The 18,876-nt window shown below is 31.5% G+C and overlaps 3 protein-coding genes across 7 annotated transcripts; 2 read left to right on the top strand and 1 right to left on the bottom strand.

Annotated features, from left to right (window-relative positions):
• Positions 1-1,541: 1,541 nt before the first annotated feature.
• Positions 1,542-4,892, bottom strand: LOC105630190 (translocon-associated protein beta (TRAPB) family protein). Its single transcript, XM_089715406.1, has 5 exons — positions 4,601-4,892; positions 2,888-2,986; positions 2,703-2,811; positions 2,542-2,621; positions 1,542-1,967 (listed from the first exon to the last, which is right to left on the bottom strand). The coding sequence occupies exons 1-5, from the start codon at positions 4,780-4,782 to the stop codon at positions 1,856-1,858; spliced, it is 582 nt and encodes a 193-aa protein (XP_089571532.1). The 5' UTR covers positions 4,783-4,892; the 3' UTR covers positions 1,542-1,855.
• A 5,821-nt stretch (positions 4,893-10,713) lies between these two features.
• Positions 10,714-14,284, top strand: LOC105630188 (zinc finger protein CONSTANS-LIKE 14). Its single transcript, XM_020677878.3, has 5 exons — positions 10,714-11,637; positions 12,405-12,608; positions 13,265-13,527; positions 13,645-13,752; positions 13,899-14,284. The coding sequence occupies exons 1-4, from the start codon at positions 10,909-10,911 to the stop codon at positions 13,739-13,741; spliced, it is 1,293 nt and encodes a 430-aa protein (XP_020533537.1). The 5' UTR covers positions 10,714-10,908; the 3' UTR covers positions 13,742-13,752; positions 13,899-14,284.
• A 936-nt stretch (positions 14,285-15,220) lies between these two features.
• Positions 15,221-18,753, top strand: LOC105630187 (Endosomal targeting BRO1-like domain-containing protein). 5 transcript variants are annotated; one of them, XM_020677882.3, is made up of 12 exons: positions 15,221-15,357; positions 16,174-16,410; positions 16,509-16,583; positions 16,713-16,768; positions 16,862-17,000; positions 17,086-17,182; positions 17,281-17,347; positions 17,489-17,587; positions 17,713-17,802; positions 17,884-18,038; positions 18,159-18,260; positions 18,396-18,753. In XM_020677882.3, exons 2-12 carry the CDS (start codon positions 16,209-16,211, stop codon positions 18,562-18,564), a joined length of 1,251 nt encoding a protein of 416 aa, XP_020533541.1. In that variant the 5' UTR covers positions 15,221-15,357; positions 16,174-16,208; the 3' UTR covers positions 18,565-18,753. The 5 variants fall into 5 exon arrangements, with proteins under 5 accessions (XP_020533541.1, XP_020533540.1, XP_020533539.1 ...); XM_020677881.3 differs by lacking the exon at positions 15,221-15,357 and adding an exon at positions 15,660-15,993; XM_020677880.3 differs by lacking the exon at positions 15,221-15,357 and adding an exon at positions 15,660-16,048.
• Positions 18,754-18,876: the final 123 nt, after the last annotated feature.

Raw genomic sequence — 18,876 nt, 5'->3', positions numbered from 1 at the left:
CTTATTAAGTTAACTTGTGAATTCGGACCGACTCGATAAAGCTGGCTTGCGCGAGCTAGAACTTCATTCATTTATTAAACGAACTCTACTGCTCTGCTCAATAAGCTTATTAAACAAGCTGGAGTAAACTTTTATCAAACCGAGTCTCAAGAAGATCATATAATTTAAAAAAAAGCCATGAGTGTATTTATGCATCTATCCTTTGTCCTTATTTCTTAAATTACCTTTAACATGTTAACATCATTTGAAAAAACATATAATTATATACGTATTTTTTTATTAAAGAGCATATAAACATACAAACTATCAATACAACAAAATACTTGATTATTAGGAATTTGATAAACAAATATTACGAAAGTCGTGAAATGATGGAAGTTTTTCACATCTTATAGAGAATAAATTAGCTGGGAAAAAAAAAAAAACTTGATCTAGAGATGTGAGAGTGATGCTTGCGGGATGAGAGAATTGCTGAAGACAACCATTACAGAGAGAAACGTTGGAGAAATTCCATCACAACTGATAGAATTATTTGAAATAGTTATGATAAACTGCATAGAATGAGTTTGTTATTTTGTGAAATTGGAAGCGAGAATTGGCCAACTGATAGAATTTATCCGTTTACTTATATAAATTCCGTTGTTTAGGAACTACAGAAAAATAAGCCAATTTGTAAAATATTTTTTTAATTAAAGAAAAATTAAATTATTTTTAAGGAAAATGACTTTCCATTTGCAAGATCGATAAAATGATAACTATTTTTTTTACATTTTTCTTGTGTCTAACAATAAAGTTATACGAAATTGTTATTATTATAAATAGTTTTATGATCATGGGAGTTATAAATTTTAATATTTTTTTGACTAATTTTCATTACTGTAATAGAAAATAAGTTATTTAAAAAATATTTTTAAAGGGCTAAAAAATATTTTTTAAAAATAAGTTATTTTCTGGAAAAGAAGAGCCTAAATATATAAAATTTCATTTGCATTTCTTATAAAATCCAAATCCTCAAAATTTAGAAAAAGTGCAGCCTAATAGCCAGTTTTATAATTTTAATGATTAGTGTAACCATTAAGATTAGTTTTGTAAATTTTGATAATATTATATATTTCGATATTAATATCAATAATTCTTAAGTTTTTTGCATAATTTTTAAATAATAATTTTTAAAAATTTCAAATAATTTTTATTAAATATTCAATTAATCTAATTTTACAAATTGAACTAAAATGTTTAATAAAATAAATATAAAAATCAAAGTGTTTAATATATATAATTTTATAAATTAAAATATTTAATATATCAAAATAAAAATTAAAATTGCCACAAACTTCTAGGGAATATCCGGCCTATGAAAATTTCTCCATCGTATTCCCCGTTATATAGCATGGGAAGAATATTATTTTAGAAACGATGTAAGAAGTACAACGGGGCGTACAGAGGCTGCAAATACTTTGGTTTCTATTCACAGCTTAAATGATTTGTCGTCACATGCTATTCAAAGCAACAGGAACTTCAAAGCGGAGGCCAAACCAAAATTTCACCAAGTTCGCACCATCCAACTAAATACTGAATTTCAAAATTTAATAGTAGCCAGTGATCTTAAAATAGAAAGCCAAAGATGATACTAATTAATCCTTACCGTTAGCAATAGGAATCAGTTGATTCATTCGTATTGCACTTGCCCTTCAACTAGTGTGTAAATAAAGTTTTCAACAAAAAACTGTTCTCAGATTCTAGAGAAGGGGGGGGGGGGGGGGGGGGAGGGACATCTAACTAGCAAATGCGCCGTGTTCATACCTCCTCGGTTCAATTGCAGACAAGCTATTGATTAGTTTCTCAACTGAAATATTTAACGCCTCTTCTTGCTTGCTTTTGCAGCACTGGAAGGGGAAGCAACCAGGTATATGAACAGAACCATAATAGAGATGACAGAAATTAGAGACCCGTATTTTGCCAATAACCTCTGCAAAATGGACAATAGGGGATTAAGAGAAAAGAACGGCGATTCTCGAGAAATAAATAAATAGTCATGAGGGAAAGAAGTGTTCTTTTTTTTTTTTTTTTTGTTCTTTTTCTGGTTCATGACTACATTTTTTGTCATATCATACACATGCCAAACAAAAAAGGTAATAAAGAAATCATTTAGGTGATCCCCAGGAGATGTTGGCAATATATAATACTAAATTGATTCTGATGTTTTATGTTCATGACCAGTAACAGTTAGTATGGGTAAATCTGCTTGACAAAAGAATCATATACAGGTTTATTTTGCCGACTTCACATCATTCCTGGTTTGTTCAAGTTTCAGGATGTATATTTTAGTAACCATCAGAAACTAAAGACCGAGAAAAGAAGAAGATGACTCGTACCTTGGCCTGCAAAGTTCAGCCCAATCCCAAAGCAATTCCAAAGAGCAAGAAGGCAAAAGAGAAAAAAAAAAAAAAACAGAGAGAGAGAGAGAAGCATCAGACAAATGGGAAATATATAATCAATCACTTAATGGTAGGTGTATAAACTTATTAACATTCAAGCAACCGGCTTACCCATTCAAACTTCTTTTCAGGAGGTCTCTCAGCAAGGACGTCCAAGGGCTGTATGGGAGTTGAAAGTGCCTCCTATAACCAACAGTCAGAAAATGAAAACTAAGTGCCAAGTGCCTACCTAACAGAAAACAAAATAGTAATAGGATGTCAAACCTGTAGAGCTGCCTTGGTGGGGACACGGAATGTAATGAGAGCTGGGGAACCATAAAAGATTGCTTTCACTTTACCCTCCAATTCAAAAGAGTGTGAGAGGATGCCACCACTGCTTGCAAAATATTAAACCTATTAAGGAATCGACAAGGCAAAATTTAATAATATTACAGAAAAATCGTACTTACGCATCAAGCCTTTCCCATGACTTTGAAGTGTTGCCACTGATGACATCAAATAAATCTTCAGGCCAGTCCTTATCAACAAGACTAACATCATATGCAGTCCTGGAAATTTTGCAGAAGAAAACAATAAATAAATAAATTAAAAAAAAAGGTAGACAATATATGCTCATTTTATGCAAACAATAAAAATTAGACATACGTCAATAGATAGCACCCAAATGGATTCATACAAGGAATAAACTATCTAGAAGTGCAAAAGGTATAAGCAGGTCTATTGGGCTTACTAAGATTGCTACTTTATTCGAGGAACTTAAACAAATCTTTCGCATAGACACCAATAACTGTTCAGTTGACACTATTCAATTCCATGCAACAGCAACATAGTTTACACCAATAACAACTAAATTTTAATCCCAAACAAGTTGGAATCGACTATATGAATCCTTTGTTTTCATTCTGCTTTGTTCATAATTAAATCCATTCTAATGTCAAAAAGTAGTAGATCTTTTTAAGAGAACTTCCCTCTACGTAGTTCTAAGTCTATCTCTTTTCCTTTTAGCACCCTCCACCATCTGCATAGTACATGACCAAAACTCCTTTGAACACAAAATACAAACAGTGATGTGCAAAATAGTATACAATTGAGGTGTAATATGACCATCTGAAGCTACACAATTCATGATCTTCGAAATTTCAGTTTATTTGTTTCCATGCAAAAACCTCATCAACCCCGCGCCAGCAGCACCTTCAGTACAAGTGAACAGCAAAAGGAAAACATGGTAAAATGTAGGTCGATGATCGTTTCTCTGGGTTAAATGGCAGTAATGCTCCACCACAGTGACAGTTAAACCTACTCTATACCTAGTATATTTTCTTACTTGATCCAGCTTTCCCCATGGTTCTTAGATGCAGATGATATGGCTCCACCAAACTTAAAATTACAATAGAAACATCCAGTCAAAGAGAAAACCATTTCATATGTATGAGTGAGTCTCATATTCATAATTTTACTTTAGACTTGTAGTATCGAGCAAATGCCAAGCATACAATCAGTTTAACACAATGCCTTTCAATTGTTTACAACAGTGACACTTAAACACAGACATCAACAGCTAGGTATTTAAAAACGATATATGAGCCAAATATAAATAGAGTCCAGAGATGAAACCACTGTTTTGTGACATATGTTAAAAAGCTTATTTAGTCTCTATCCATTAGAGAGCTCGAAGCTCTTATCACCTCAGCTAGATCATTGCATTACCTAATACTGACCACAGGTCAATAACTAAGCTCAATTCCGTTCACCAATCATTTTTTCTTGAACAGATCCAAACACCCCCATCTTGTTTAAGAACAAAAACTGCTCATCCTATTGTTTACTATGCTTGGTTGAACTTGCATTTCAATCCAACGTTAATTCCTCTTTTTATTGAATATTTTTGCTCGTTGATTACACATCAAAAAAATATCAATTACCCGTAGATTACAAAAACTTCAATTACTGTTCTCCAACAACCAAACAAATAATAACTCAAAAAATCGCCATTGAAAGGCAAGTAATTCAACTAAAGAGCAAGTCAGTAAAAAGGAATATAAGAGAAGGTCAATTGAATCTGTAACGAAAACGAAAAGCAATAATAGAAGCTTAGATCTGATCAGACAGTTTCGAAAAACAAATAAATAATCAAAGGTGATATTAAAAATGAAAAGACTCACGAAGTTCCTTGGTTGTAGATATCGACCGATACGGAGACCCGTTCGGCGCCGGATTTGAGCCTGTTGAGAGTGGCCTTCTTGTGAGCTACGATGAAGGGAACATCTGAGCTAGCGAGCGATGATGAAATCAAGAAGAGAGCTACCAGTAGAGAGATTAGTGGTTTGACTACCGGATTCGCCATTGATTAACGGTTGCTGGGAGATTGTGCTGGTGGTGGCGATAGGAGGTTTTTGATGCAGATTTTTCGACCAGATCGAGAAATGTGAAGGCTCAACACCAACAAGGACTAAAAACGACTAGGTTGCGTCGCGTGGCGAAGCATAATTGGGCACATAAGCCTCAAGGACCATTTGGTTGTTTTTGCATTCCAAACGACATCGTATCAAAATAAAAAACGTTAACGTTTTTAAACTTCGTTCAATCACAAAAACATTGTGGCCAATTTAGTCCTTGACTTTTTATTTTAGAGTTAATTGAATCCAATCTTGTTTAAGAGAATAAAAAAATAATTATTATTCTTCAAAAAAAACCAATTATTAAATTAGAAAATAATCAAAATTATTTTATATTTTACAGAAAACTAAATACGAAAGAGAAAAATATAGTAGTTCCAAGAAAATCAGCAACATATGAGTGTTTACAAATTGAAAATATGGAAACAATTAAAAATATATATTCAGTAGAAATTTTGAAAAAACTGTTTGATAACCAAGAAAGTTGAGAAAAAAAATAAAATATAAAAAATTTATAATTTTCTGATACATTGAGAGGAGAAAAAAAATAAAATAAACTAATTATTATACTATCTAGGATAATATACACGAGCAATATCGTAAAGAAACTGTAAAGAGATTAACAATGTATTAATATTATTATATTTATTTAAATTAACAATGTATTAATAATATTATTACATTTATTTATTTTTTAAGTATTAAATATAGAATTAGTTTTATAAATAAAAAAATTAATTTAATATTTTTTAAAAAATATATTTAATTATTTTTTCTCTTTAGTATTATTGTATATAAGTATGAATTCTCAAAATTAAAAAAAAAAATGTAAAGAATAACTTTAATATTATCACTATTAAAATGATATGACCTTTAGACTCTCACTAAACATACTATTATGTACATGAGCAATTTATTTTATATATCTTTTTTTTTTAATTCTGCTTTACTTGATTTTTAACTATAATATATTTCAAGAACTATTGAATGTGATTAAAATTATTAAAATAAATTTCATCAATAAAATATTAAATAAATAAAAAATAATTTATAGAGAGAGAATGGAGAGAAAATAAAAAATTGTATGAATGAGAAAAATAAATATATTTAAACATAATGATATATTAAATATGAAGTTTTTTCCATTATAATTAATAATATTAGAAAAAAAAGAAATTAGTTGTTAGAGTCGGATCCAAAATTCAAAATTCCTGACGAGTTTTGATTTGGAAAAAACAATAAGCCCACATGATGAGTTCGGGCCGAATTTTAGCTCGCATGTAAAGGCTTAGGTCCGGCGTAATCCGAACCAGACAATTGTCCTTTATTTTATATGCATTCTCACTTGAGTATTCTCTTCGTTATTGCTGCCAAAAGTTTCTGCTATGATTGGGCTATTATGCGCATTATGCAATGCACATCATTTTGGTTGTCGATAATGAAATAGCTGAATATAATAGGCAGTTAGGCACGTTATATGGCTTTATCTTCAACATGGAACCCATCATATTTGTTTCAGTTGAAATGGATTTTGGATAAGGAAGAGGAACCCATCAATGCCTCTAGGCTAGCTGAAAATGATGGAAATTGATCGAATCACATCCTTGTGTTGGGTTTTGTTTGCCCTTATGAATTATTATACGTGTACTGTAATATTCAAAGAAATCTAAGCATGTCCTCTATGTTGACATAGCACACTATCCGGAGTGAACACCATCTAATTAATAGTGGTTTAAATTGATTTAAAAATTATAATTATAATTATAATTTATAAATTGTTCAAATTAAATTAAACGTATTTATAGTTTGATTCTTTTAAGATAGTTTGTAACCATTTATGCAGATTTAAAAATTGCTTACAGTAAAGGTAACAGTAATTTTGTTGTGCCTATAACTCATCCTTTGGCAACAGTAATTTTGAATATTCAAAGCTTGTTGTTGTGTGACTATAGTTGTTCTTTGGTAGGTTGGGTCGCTCTATCTCATCCTGTTGAGATAGTTCCTTTTTCTCTTTTTTTATTAAAAAAATATGTGACTGACCAATTCAAGGCAAAAAGTAATGGATAAATTTACTTATTAACTATTACATTTATCAAATTGTATTTTTCCACGAATGAGTATATACCACTGTGCATTTCTTCTCAAGGAGAGAAGGCCTAGCATGAAGGACAAGAGCCTTTTCGATTAGCTAAGGAGACTGCCTAGGAACAAAAACAAGAATTTCTACTTATTTTTGAAGAATTAAGTTGCAGGCAAGTCATCATTGGCTACCAAACCATACTCTTATCTTCATGTAAGTCCTGTCTCCTACATATACTTTTTGCGTTTTCAACTCTAAATTTTATGTTTTTCGTTAAATAAATTACATATCTATGTCTATTATAAGATAAATTTATGTTATTTATGTTTTTGTTATTGTTTATGTTTTATCTCCATTTGGTGCGGAGTTTATGATCTCTTCATTTTACATGGAGTATTTATTTTATTTTTGCATTTGTTTGGTTTTATTTGAACATGTGTGCATTTGTGGAGAATATTTCAATTATACAATGCGGCTTGTTCCTCCATTAAATTTAGTAGTTCAAATCCTCTGTGTTTGTCATAGGCAACTGGTTCATAAATAATTAGCCCATGTATAGATGATTCAAGGGAGTTTACCTAACCAGCCACTTTTGTAGATTTATCAGCTTTTGTTCAAGTTCACCTTCCTATTTTCATTAAGATTTCTTTTTAGATCAGTGAACAATAATTATTTTAGTTATAATAGTTTTTGTTTTATGTCTAGTCTTCGAAAGAGATGTCATATTCTCCTCGTATTATTTGTATGGATTTGAAATTTTTTAATGAAATCCTAATAAAAATTAATTCCAACTCTAATTTCCAAAAAAAAAAAAAGAAGAAGACAAACCACCGCTAAGTGTGGATAAAGTGATTTTCTAAGTGTCATGATCATGAAATTGGCAGAAAAAAGAACAATGAGAAATTGAACAAATGTTGGTAAATATGATCCACATAGCACCTTTGAAAAATTTTGATCCACTACACCTATATTTATCCTATGTATAGTCAAAAGGAAAAGAAAATACCCAAAATTTGAGTTTGTGGATTGGATGGAGAGGGCTGTCTCCATGGATACACAACCTCATATTGGCTTGTAAAATACTAAATCAAATTTAACCGTCACAGTTTGATTTGGTAAATATTTTTCTGAAATCATACTCATGAAATTGGCATTGAATTAATTGAAACATGTAATAATTTTTATTAGTTGAAGAAAAAAAAAGGAATATTTGAAATGAAGTTTTGTCCCATGCACTATAGCTTGAAGAACTCTCCTAAATGACTGATATATTCAAGTTGACCTGTGTCTGTTTAAATAGCTTTGGTTAATCCTGTCTTTTTTTTATAAGAATCAATATGGTGTTGACTTTAATAATTTAATAAATAATAAAAATAAAGAATAGACAGAAAAAAAATGAAGACAATGAGAATACTTTCGCCATTTCTCCTTATGGCCCCTTGAACTTTACGGGGGATTCTATCGTGACCTTGTACTAACAAATCCTTCAATAACTATACCCCTCGCCAAAATGTTAAAAAGAGGTGAAACACACGCGCGATGATGTGGACTGAGCAATAACATGCATAATCTGTTAGCTCAAGGTTCAATTTATCTTAAGATTTTGATAATTAAACAAATCAAATAAATTTAATATTTTTGTATGTACTAAAGTTATTTTATGCAAAATTTTAATATTGAAGAAATCAAGCTCCTACAATCCAAGATTTTTTTTTTTTTTTTATTGAAGACCATGAAGATGATAGAAGATCTTTTAGTGGTTATTATTTTATTAAGTCTTAGGAAATATTATAGGATAGAGAGAAAATTCCATTATATGCACAAAATATCTTGTATCTCTCTTAAAATTATTTTTGAGATATTCTCAATAAATGCCTTAAAAGGAAAAGCCCAAGTCATTTTCTTCTATGTTTACCTAAATGGAAAAGATTTTGGAAAAAATATTTTTGGTAACTATTAAATGAGTTTCTGTAAAAGTTACCCATGCATTGACTTTTTATTTTTAAATATCAGAAAGATTTTCTGCTCATTAAAAGTCAAATCTCAACATCTTTTACAATGGATTTTCATCCCTCTTATAAAAACATTTCTCTCTTTCAAAAATGGCATTAATAAGAGTAAGAGTCTATTGTTCAAAATTTTAGATCTCAAAGCTCTCTCTTAAAACCACCTTTAATTCTTTTTATCTATTTTCTTCAAGAGAAAAGAAATCAAGTAATAACTCTTTCTGAAGAACAGTTCTGAAATTTCTTTCTGTTTTTTGTTCTTCCTGTGCTTGTAATTGCGTTTCTCTCTATCTATATAGATTGTTGTAATCTAGTGTAGACTACAGGTTTTTTAAACGAAAAACATTGTGTAATAGCTTAGGTGAAAAGTTATGATGTAAAAGGTTATCAAGCGATCTTCTCCTTGTGTGAGATTCTAATGTCTTGATCTGAGTTTTTTGTTATTTGCAAAACAGAAAGGGTAGAGATTGATTGGAACCTTCAGAAATCTAATTGGACAAATGTTAGATCTAGGTGTTGATATATTTCCTTGTAAAGTTGGTTTGTCTCTTACCCTTAAAAAGAGATAACACAGCGGAGGATCTCAAGATGAGTCTTGGGGAGTGGATATAGGCAAGTTAGTGCCGAACCACTATAAATCTCTGTGTTTATCTTCTTTTATTTTCTGAAGTGTTGCTTGATTTTCTGTATACATTTATGTTAATCATTTCAGAAATGCAAAGTTGTTAATGAGTTTCTGTTTTTAATCATGTGTAAGCTTTATCTTTGTGAAATCTTAAAACTCTGGATTTCTGTATTGTGATTTTACCAAGTTCTAATCTGTCCTTTTATATTTAGTAGAATTCATAATCTCAGTTTTAATCAGTTTTCTAATCTTGCATAAGCTTTGTGAAGTAGTTCTAAAAATAACAATTATTCTTCATAGAGTCTTTCTAATCTTGCAAAAGCCTTGTGAGGAAATTCTAAACTTGATAATTAACTCTCACAAACGCTTTCTGTTTCCGCTACTACAGAATTCTGATCATGTGTTTTATGATAGAGATACACTATCGACCATGCAAATGTAATAGTATGATTTTGGTGTTATTTCTTTGTACAATCATTTCTATGTAATTGGATATTTGCATTAAATGAATAAACTTTCAGCATATTTTATAATAATGGTGTTAGTACATTTTATATATATCTAACTGGACCAAATAGAGAATGGTTGTGTTATACTGACTTTTAAAACATATTCTCTAGGACATTAGAAATAAAATTTATATTCTTTATCTTGATTTAATTAATATAAGTAAATATACATTACTTTATGCTTTAATTTATTAAAAAATGAGTTTCATTTATCGGGATAATAATTCTTGATGAATTGAATAAAAATAATTTATATTTGTGAAATATTAATTAATGATAAAATTTATATTTCAAATTAAGTAACGATGATGCGCTTTAAATAAACGTATAAATTTCAGCCTTATTTGAATTTCTGTCTACTACACTTATGCAAACGTTCAAACAAAAACAAACAACTCTAGCTGGCCCATTGAGGTACACTCTCACCAATCTTAAAAAGATAACACTTATTAAGCTTTAAAAGGCAAGGTCCACTAAAAAAACCCACAACACATCCAATTCAATGCTATCTTCTGAGCACCCATCATCTACCCTACAATACCTGTTCAATGAAACGACACCTCCAAAAACGACAATCTAGAGAACCCAAAGATATTTTCATATGCACTTTCTTGCCAGCTCGAGCAAAAAGTTCCGATATTTATCACTCGGGGATACCCACATGAGACTTACGTGTGCAACTTTTTGTTCCCTCTTTTTCTTTTTCTAATCCATACTTATCATGTGTTTTGTTACCTAATCATTCGCACATGGGAGTATTGGACTCTCCAATTGCCGAACATTGAAAAGCTCCTCTGTTTTTTAATTCTCATCTTTATATTCCTTTTAATTCCTGATTTTTTCTCTGTTTTCTTATGGAATTCTGTAGAATGATGGAAGATTCTTTGAATTCTGATTCAATACACGCTTTTTTGATTCAAACTTGCGATTTTTGCAATTTGAAAGCTGCAGTTTTGTTCTGTAAAGCTGATTCTGCTAAGCTTTGTTTGGTTTGTGACCAGAAAGTTCATTCTGCAAATGCTTTGTCTCTTAAACATACAAGATCGCTTATTTGTGACAATTGCGGTGATGAATTAGCTTCAATTCAAGGCGTAAATGATAATCTTATTCTCTGCCATGATTGCGACTCTGCTTCTTCCTCTGTTCGTAATCGAATTCCGATTGAAGGCTTTATAGGATGCCCTTCAGCGATCAAGATTGCTTCTTTATTTGGGTTTGATTTGAATCCGAGTTCTTTTACGGACTCGGATTTCGGATTTTGGCAAGAAATGTTAAATCTGCAAGATTTGGTGGTTCCAAGTGGAACTTCCTCTGTTCTTTTAAGGTACGGAGAGTATAGGCGAGAAATGCATGAGCAATTGGTGGACATGGGCAAGAGAGAAACAGAAAAACTAGGGTCTGAGACGACAACCGGTAGATGCGCGCAGCAGGGGAATTCTAAGAGTTTTGAAGTGGCTGTAGACGCTTGGTTTGACAAGCAAATCCCATCTATTTCTTTTCCTATGTTACCAAATCAAGGAGAAGAAGAGGATGCAGGAGAGGATCTTCTGAGAGATTACTATTCTATACATGAGGAGACTCAGGTTTTGGACCAAAAACATTTTCATGAATTACTGTTATACAGAGTATCGTTATGCTTTATTAATTATTATCAAGTTGTTGATGTTGTAATTTTTGCATTGTTCAATTAGATAAACACATGCTTCTTTTCGAATGGTTTAATGGGTTAATTATTAGCCAAAATCAGTGAATTTTGCTTGACAGTTCAATCACAAAGACCTTTGGATTCCAAAATGATAAGTGTTTGTGTAACTCTGTTCTTTTACATAGTGTTTGGTAGAATTTATCTTATTTGTAAATGAATTTCATTAAAAAAATTATCCTTTTGCATTTTCCATGTTTGGTTAAATGAAGATTTCATTTTGAACATGTGCTTTACAAGATTGTATTTATAATTATTTAGCTTTATTAGTTGTATCCATGATAAGTTGGAGTTTATTTGGTTCAATTACAATCAATTTCATAGAATTAAAAAATGTTTCAATTTTTTAAAATTTCAAATGGATTTTCATTCATATCAAACATCTCATTATGGATCTATAAATGATTCCTTAAAATTTTATTCAATTCATTTATACCAAACAAACTCTTAATTTTGTGACAAGCACTCAACTTTAGAGCTCATGTTTTTAATGCACTTGTTGTCCTTGTATTTCCTATGATATACTATAAGAAATAAGGTTCCTGCCTGGCTTCACTTGGTAACTGGATGCGGTAGTTATTGCTGTGACTTTTTTTTTTGGGAAAGAAAATTGTCGTAGTTGTTGATGTTTTTTACTTGCTTCTTTAGATATGGGATTTTCAAACTGGAAGAAGAAGAGATTGTGCACAACCTGGACAAGAAGAAGCTGTATATGATGTAAATGTTCCTGATTTAACAATCAAGAATTGTTGCAACATTACTAAAGAAACTGCTTTTAATACAAGAAAAGTGTTGGATGATACACGCCGAATAAACTGTTTGACACCATTTGAGGATGTACTGTCAAAAAATGTAAGTCTTCTAATGCGGCAAAACTTAAAGTTTGAAAATTTCTATTTCATCATTCCTTTTAAATGATTTATTTGGAAAAACCTTCTTTGCCTTTGCTTTAGAAGACTTTTTATTTGGTTGGCTTTATAAATTAGGATTGGGAAACGTTGTTTTTGGAGAAAACTATATGGACTTCTCCTATTTTCTTTGCAAATGAGGGAAATCAAGAAAAATTTCAAAGGTTACATGAGAGTAATCATTAATTTAATTTATATCTTATGATTCCTTTCCTTCATACATCAAAATGATATTTTGGTTAAGAAAAAGGTGAAGAGGAAGAAAGGAGTGGAACTGGGTTTCTAGAATTCTAGCCAAGATCACAGCTGCAGGTTGCAGATTTGCTGTTCTGCAATTTAACCTTTTAGACTTTCATCATATTGATTTGCATTGGTAAGACCTTAAGGACCAGAAGAAACAAGTGCACAGATAGCTGATAATTGGCTAGATATTTGTAATTTGATTTTATGTGCTCTTTGTGGATTATATAAAGACTTCTATTGAATGGCTTGTCACTGTTGCCTATACATTAAAAGAACACTAAAGGAGATTATTGATATATGTTAGACATATTATCCTTTTTATTTATGCATTCAATTCTTATTCTTATCGATTTGCAGACTTGCTGCAGTCAACAATTGTCAAGGCACACAGCAAGAACAGAAGAAAGTAAAAAGACATCACTAATGGAACTATCATCACAATCCAAGCTGGTCAAGGCCAAAACATGCAGTAGTCCCATCCATTTCCAGGTGGTGGAGAAGCCTCATCCGGCTTGGATTGGAACTTTAGATGAGGTGAGATCCGACTATGACATGGAACTTTTTGCACAGAACAGAGGCAACGCCATGCTACGATACAAGGAGAAGAAGAAAGCTCGAAGGTATACTACTTATCAGTCATTTCTTATACATACTGTATATGTTAAAGCTTATTTCTTTGTCCTTTAAACAACTAATCTACTTCAATTCTTTATTGAATACTATGGAAAAATGAACAGATTTGACAAGCAGATCCGTTATGAATCGAGGAAGGCCAGGGCCGATACAAGGCAGCGAGTGAAAGGTCGTTTTGTGAAGGCAGGTGAAAATTATTGATAAATTATGAGGTAATATAGTATAGTGTTTGTAATAGTATGTTTATTGGCTTTTCTTGTGTGTACATGTTTGATCTTGGATGAGATGGTTTCCCTGAATTTTGTATATATTTCATATATTCTATCTGGTTGCTAACCTCAAAGTGAGTATTCTGTAGGGCACTTACTTCATGGTCCTAGTGTTTTACCCACCCTGGAGGAAGTGCCAGGAAAATTAGTTGTTGGTCACATAATTTCAAGTTCTTATTGAGGAGAGCTCATAGAAACCATTGCAAAGCTTTATGCTGTGTTTTGGAAACCAGACCCGGCCGACTGGTTGAATCAATTAATCAGATATAGTCCAATCATTTATTCATTTTGGTCCATTTCATTTTGTAACTTACTCTTTTTTTATTTTCTCTTTTTCATATTTTGTAGTTTAAAATTCACTAAAACAATTACTTCGGTAATTTTTAGATTTTTCTTACTGGTTTTTTATGGTGTCAAATTTGTTACAACTGTCACCAAAATAAATCAAAGCAATGACCAATCTGGTTCGAGAACACTGGCTTTGGGTTTGCAAGACTTTTTTTTTTAACAGTGATAATATATTTCGTCGCGAATCGAGTACCATAAATTCCAAGTCAAAATAGGCCATCCTTCTATGTAGCATTATGGGAATTTTTATTGAATGAAATATAAATATTTGTTGAGTTTTTAATAGTTCAATGCATACCCACCATCCAACATAAATGCAGCATGGAGGAGTATAAATGTATTATCACCTACTCAAAGGAAACAACTTTGATTCATTTCTAAGTTGAGCATTATAGTTTTCAACTATCACTCATGCATCAAACCAATCAAATAAAATTTTAATGTATAGACTTAGAATAAGCAGAAGGACTCATTCATACACTAATCAAATAAAAACTTTGACTTATCAGTGATCAGTATTCCGAAAATAAGCAAGTCTTATCTATTTTATTTTACATAACTAGACATGCACATGACTCTATTATCATATTATTTTCATCCTGGAAACTTTAGGAAGGTATAAATTTAATAAGTTATGATCCATATATTATTTAATGCGAGTGTGAATTTTCTTAGGAAAAGTAAGAAACTCAGACTTGAAGCAAAGATGACTTTTATAATACTGCTACTCTTAAACTTTGTGACAACATATTGACGTTGATGAGCGAAGACCAATGTTTGAATTTTGGAATTAAAAAAACAAGAATGGAAAATGCATTCATTCACAAATCTTTAACCAATTCAAATTGAAAAGGTGAGTTAGTGCAATGTATTTCACTTTTCTTTAATTAAAACTTGAGAAATGTTTCTTTCCGGAACAATGTTAAAACATTTTTGCATGTAAAGGAGATCACTTGACCTTCTTTTTTGTGAATAGATCCGCCAATGGACTTAATTTCGTAATTTGTTTTTTAACAATTTTATGTGGGTAATTTTCTTCTTTTTATTTTTTAGGTCTTCCAATTTTTGAAGTCTGGTTCTTGCAAAACCCTAGATAATAAACAGGGTGACAGTTCAAATGGGTACAATTGTCTGGTTTGAGCATAATGGAAAGAAACATTACGGAATAGAAGTACATAAACCAGGCTGTCCAGGAAGATGGTAAGTTCATTCATTTTTCTTGGTACTATAATTAATATGTATATTGAAAATGAGATGCAGATGTATAAGAAAACCATGCGTAATTGGCGCTAGATCCATATGCACAGCTCTCTCAATTTAAATATTTTAGAAAGAGACTTTTATTTAACAAGTTACAACTATTTAAAACATAATAACAATTCTTCACTGATCAGTATTTTTAAAACCAGATCAGATTAAAATAATAAAATTTAGGTGTTCAACCATTTTGGTTGTTGATAAAATGCAATACTCACTAATTTACCTTAAATCTGAAGCCATGTGCTACTTTTCAAAAATCAAAACAAGAGAAACCAACGTAGTGCAAATTCAATGCATTGGTTTTGTTAGCATTTGAGGTTTAAAACAGTGAAGATCAACAAACCCATTTTAGATGGATTTAATTTAACAAATACTAATACCAATACACTTTGATTACCAAATTTCAAACCTCCTTTAACTACGCAGACTCCCTCCATGTGAGCTATGTCTCGATCACTGAGCTTCCTATTCCCTGATTCTTTTCTCTCTCTCTCTCTCTGATAATTGAAACATCATCTCACTATTTCTATATGCTTCCGCGAATCTTCATTTCTCTCTTTCCTCTGCAACCAGTAGGTCATTTCTTTTCAACATTTCATCTTTACTTCTCTGCATATTTATTAATTAATGGGTACTGATTTCTAATCATTTTCAGCTTTCGTACTAATTATTTCTCAATTAATGCATCCTTTCTCGATCATTTCTCTTTCTTTTTAATGCTTCAATTATTTTTTCCCTTGTTTATTTTCAATATAGGATGTTAAGTTTGAGAAAAATTTCAAGAAGGGAAAATGGGTTGTACTGCTTCTTTGTATGCTGTTGGGTTGAGAAAGAAGAAGCCGAGTATACCAGAAGTTGTAGTCTATGTTCCTCCAATCAGAATTCCAGTACAATCTGATCTTCAAAGATCACTTAAAGGGTTAATTCCTCAAGATCTTATGGATAGATTGGCTTCTCTTCGTAATCAGATTACTTTAGTAGCAGAGGATACTGGTTTGGCCTTATAGTCCTAATTTTTTTTTTCATTTCTTAAACTGTTTTGTTACTGAGAAAATGTCCAAATGAAGAAAAGAGAATTATGGTTATTGCAGGTGGATCTGCTATAAATGAATTAAATCGAGCATTGGAAGAGTATTTGTCTCTTCTTACTGGACTTACTAAGAAAGGTAGTGTTTTATTTATTTATTTATTTATGTTGTATTTAATTTCTGACCTGCATCTGCATATCTTATGATTCTCGTCACTTGTATATCTACCTCCTAACATGAATTATCGTTGTTGTTGATATCTTGCAGAACATGGTCTCGAGGACTTGGTGGAATTCAAGTGGAAGAATTCGGATGGAAAATATGTAACACTATCAAAACTGTTTCGTTTTGCTATTACTAGTGCAATATTTTATTTGAGTGCCTTTAGACCTATAATTGAAATTGAAATGGCTTAGCAGGAAAACTCTGTGTCAAACTCCTGGTTTGAATTACTATCTGTTGTTCATATGATGGCAATGTTGACTTTATCAGAGGCTAATTCACTTTTGATCCCTAAAGATCACTCTGGTTCTGGCATAAGAGTTGTCTCTTCAGGTTCATATTCTCTATATCCTTAATTGTTTAAACATAAATGTGGTCTTGAATTCTCTGTGGTCGCAACTGAAGATGTATACCACAGATTGTAAGAGGGAAGCTGTTGATTTACTGCTTAAAGCAGCAGGGTTCTTGGAATTCTGCGTTCGGGAAATATCGGTTCGCATTCCACCAGATATTAAGTATGTTTAGAGATTTGTAATTAAGGTTTTTTTTTTTTAATTTCTTCAAACTCCAAATCATTGATATTAAATTTGCATCTTTAATTATTTTTTTGCAGGAAAATTTTTTCAAAAGATCTGCAAGATGGTGTACTGGAGGCTTTATCCATTCAAGCACTAGGCCTGGTATATAAAGATGATATACATTTAAACATCAAGCTTTGATTAATATGCTTTAGTGAAGAGATGCTTCGGTCAACTTTTCTGTGTCTTAATAATCAATTCTTAATATGAGTTTGTGGAAACTAATTATGTAGACAAATTCAGGGAACTGAAATTCAGCTTGGTTTAGCCGTTGACAGCCAAAAGGCAACTTTATCAGTAAAGAGGAGGTTGGCATGTGAACAGCTGATTTACTTTAGTCAGGTTTGCTCTTTGGCCTTTATTTTGCGGATTATGTTTCTGGAATATCTGTCTAGATTTCAGGCAGAATAAACCTAAGCAACCTATGTTATTTCTTATGTTGATGTTGTTCTTTTATGCTTGGTTAGGCTTATAGTTGCCTGTCGGGATGTGACATGAATCATGAATATGGGAAGAAGCATCTCTGGTTCATTAAGTGGAAATTCCTTGAAGCGAAGGTGTACACAATCAATTTTATAAATTTACTGCAATTTAGTAAATTTTGCATTTCCTGATTCTGATTATTCCATATGATATAGGGAGCAGCTTACTACTACCATGGGCTGATCCTTGACAAAGGTAATGAACCAGCTTGTCATATTAGTGCTGTATGTTGTTTTCTTGCTGCAGAAGAACTTCTATCAGAAAGCAAGAAAGCTTGCTTAAGCTTTTGCCTTGCAGCTCCTGTTACCAGGTTTGTACTATCATTTACTTATTAATTAATTAAGCTGGAGTTGAGAAAAATCTATATATTGTTCGACTGTGATTCTCCAAATCTTTGTTCTAACTCGTTCTTCATTTTTTTCTTGGCAAGGTCTCCTCCATTGTGGGGTGCTATGAAGCACTTGCATCAGAAAATTCCTGAAGTTGCTTCAAGAAAATCTCAGATGTATGGATACCTATTAGAAGAAGAGAAGTAAGTTGTTTTCTCAAGACTGTTTTGATCCTAACACCACTAGTATATTTAGCATTAACATTATATTCGCATTCTTTATTTATTATTTAGTTATCAAGGTGGAAATTCTTACAAATAATGACAATGGTGTTTCAGGGCTCTACAAACATTACCTGACTTGCCGGATTTCCAACTGTCTTTAAGACCGGACGATTATGTATTGCCTGAAATAAATGAAGCATGGGATAGAGAAAAATGGGAAATCCAGAGCCAATCCTTAAAAGAACATCTCAAAGATTGTGAAGATGAGATTGGAACAGAATAACAAAATTTTAAGACTTCTTCTTTCTGTGTAGCTTAATACATACTTCAATCTTCTTTGTCCTTTGAACTTCAAATCTGATATATTATGTTTGCCAAATCTATGTAAATTATCCATTCCTGTATTATCACCACATTGTGGGTGTGAAATTCGCGTTCATGACCAAATAATGGGCTTTACAAAATTATACAATATTGAATCTGTCATTATATTTTATAATTTTCTCTTACTTGTATCTTAATTTAAAATTTTAGTGTCAACTCTAACCATATGGTAAACTTTATTTAAAAAAAAAAAAGGTAAATAAAGCATTGT

The sequence above is a fragment of the Jatropha curcas genome, chromosome 1, assembly GCF_041381405.1.
Source record: "Jatropha curcas cultivar XTBG-Jc1 chromosome 1, XTBG_Jcur_1.0, whole genome shotgun sequence".
Lineage (NCBI taxonomy): Eukaryota > Viridiplantae > Streptophyta > Magnoliopsida > Malpighiales > Euphorbiaceae > Jatropha > Jatropha curcas.
This window is presented reverse-complemented; position numbering and strand designations above follow the sequence as displayed.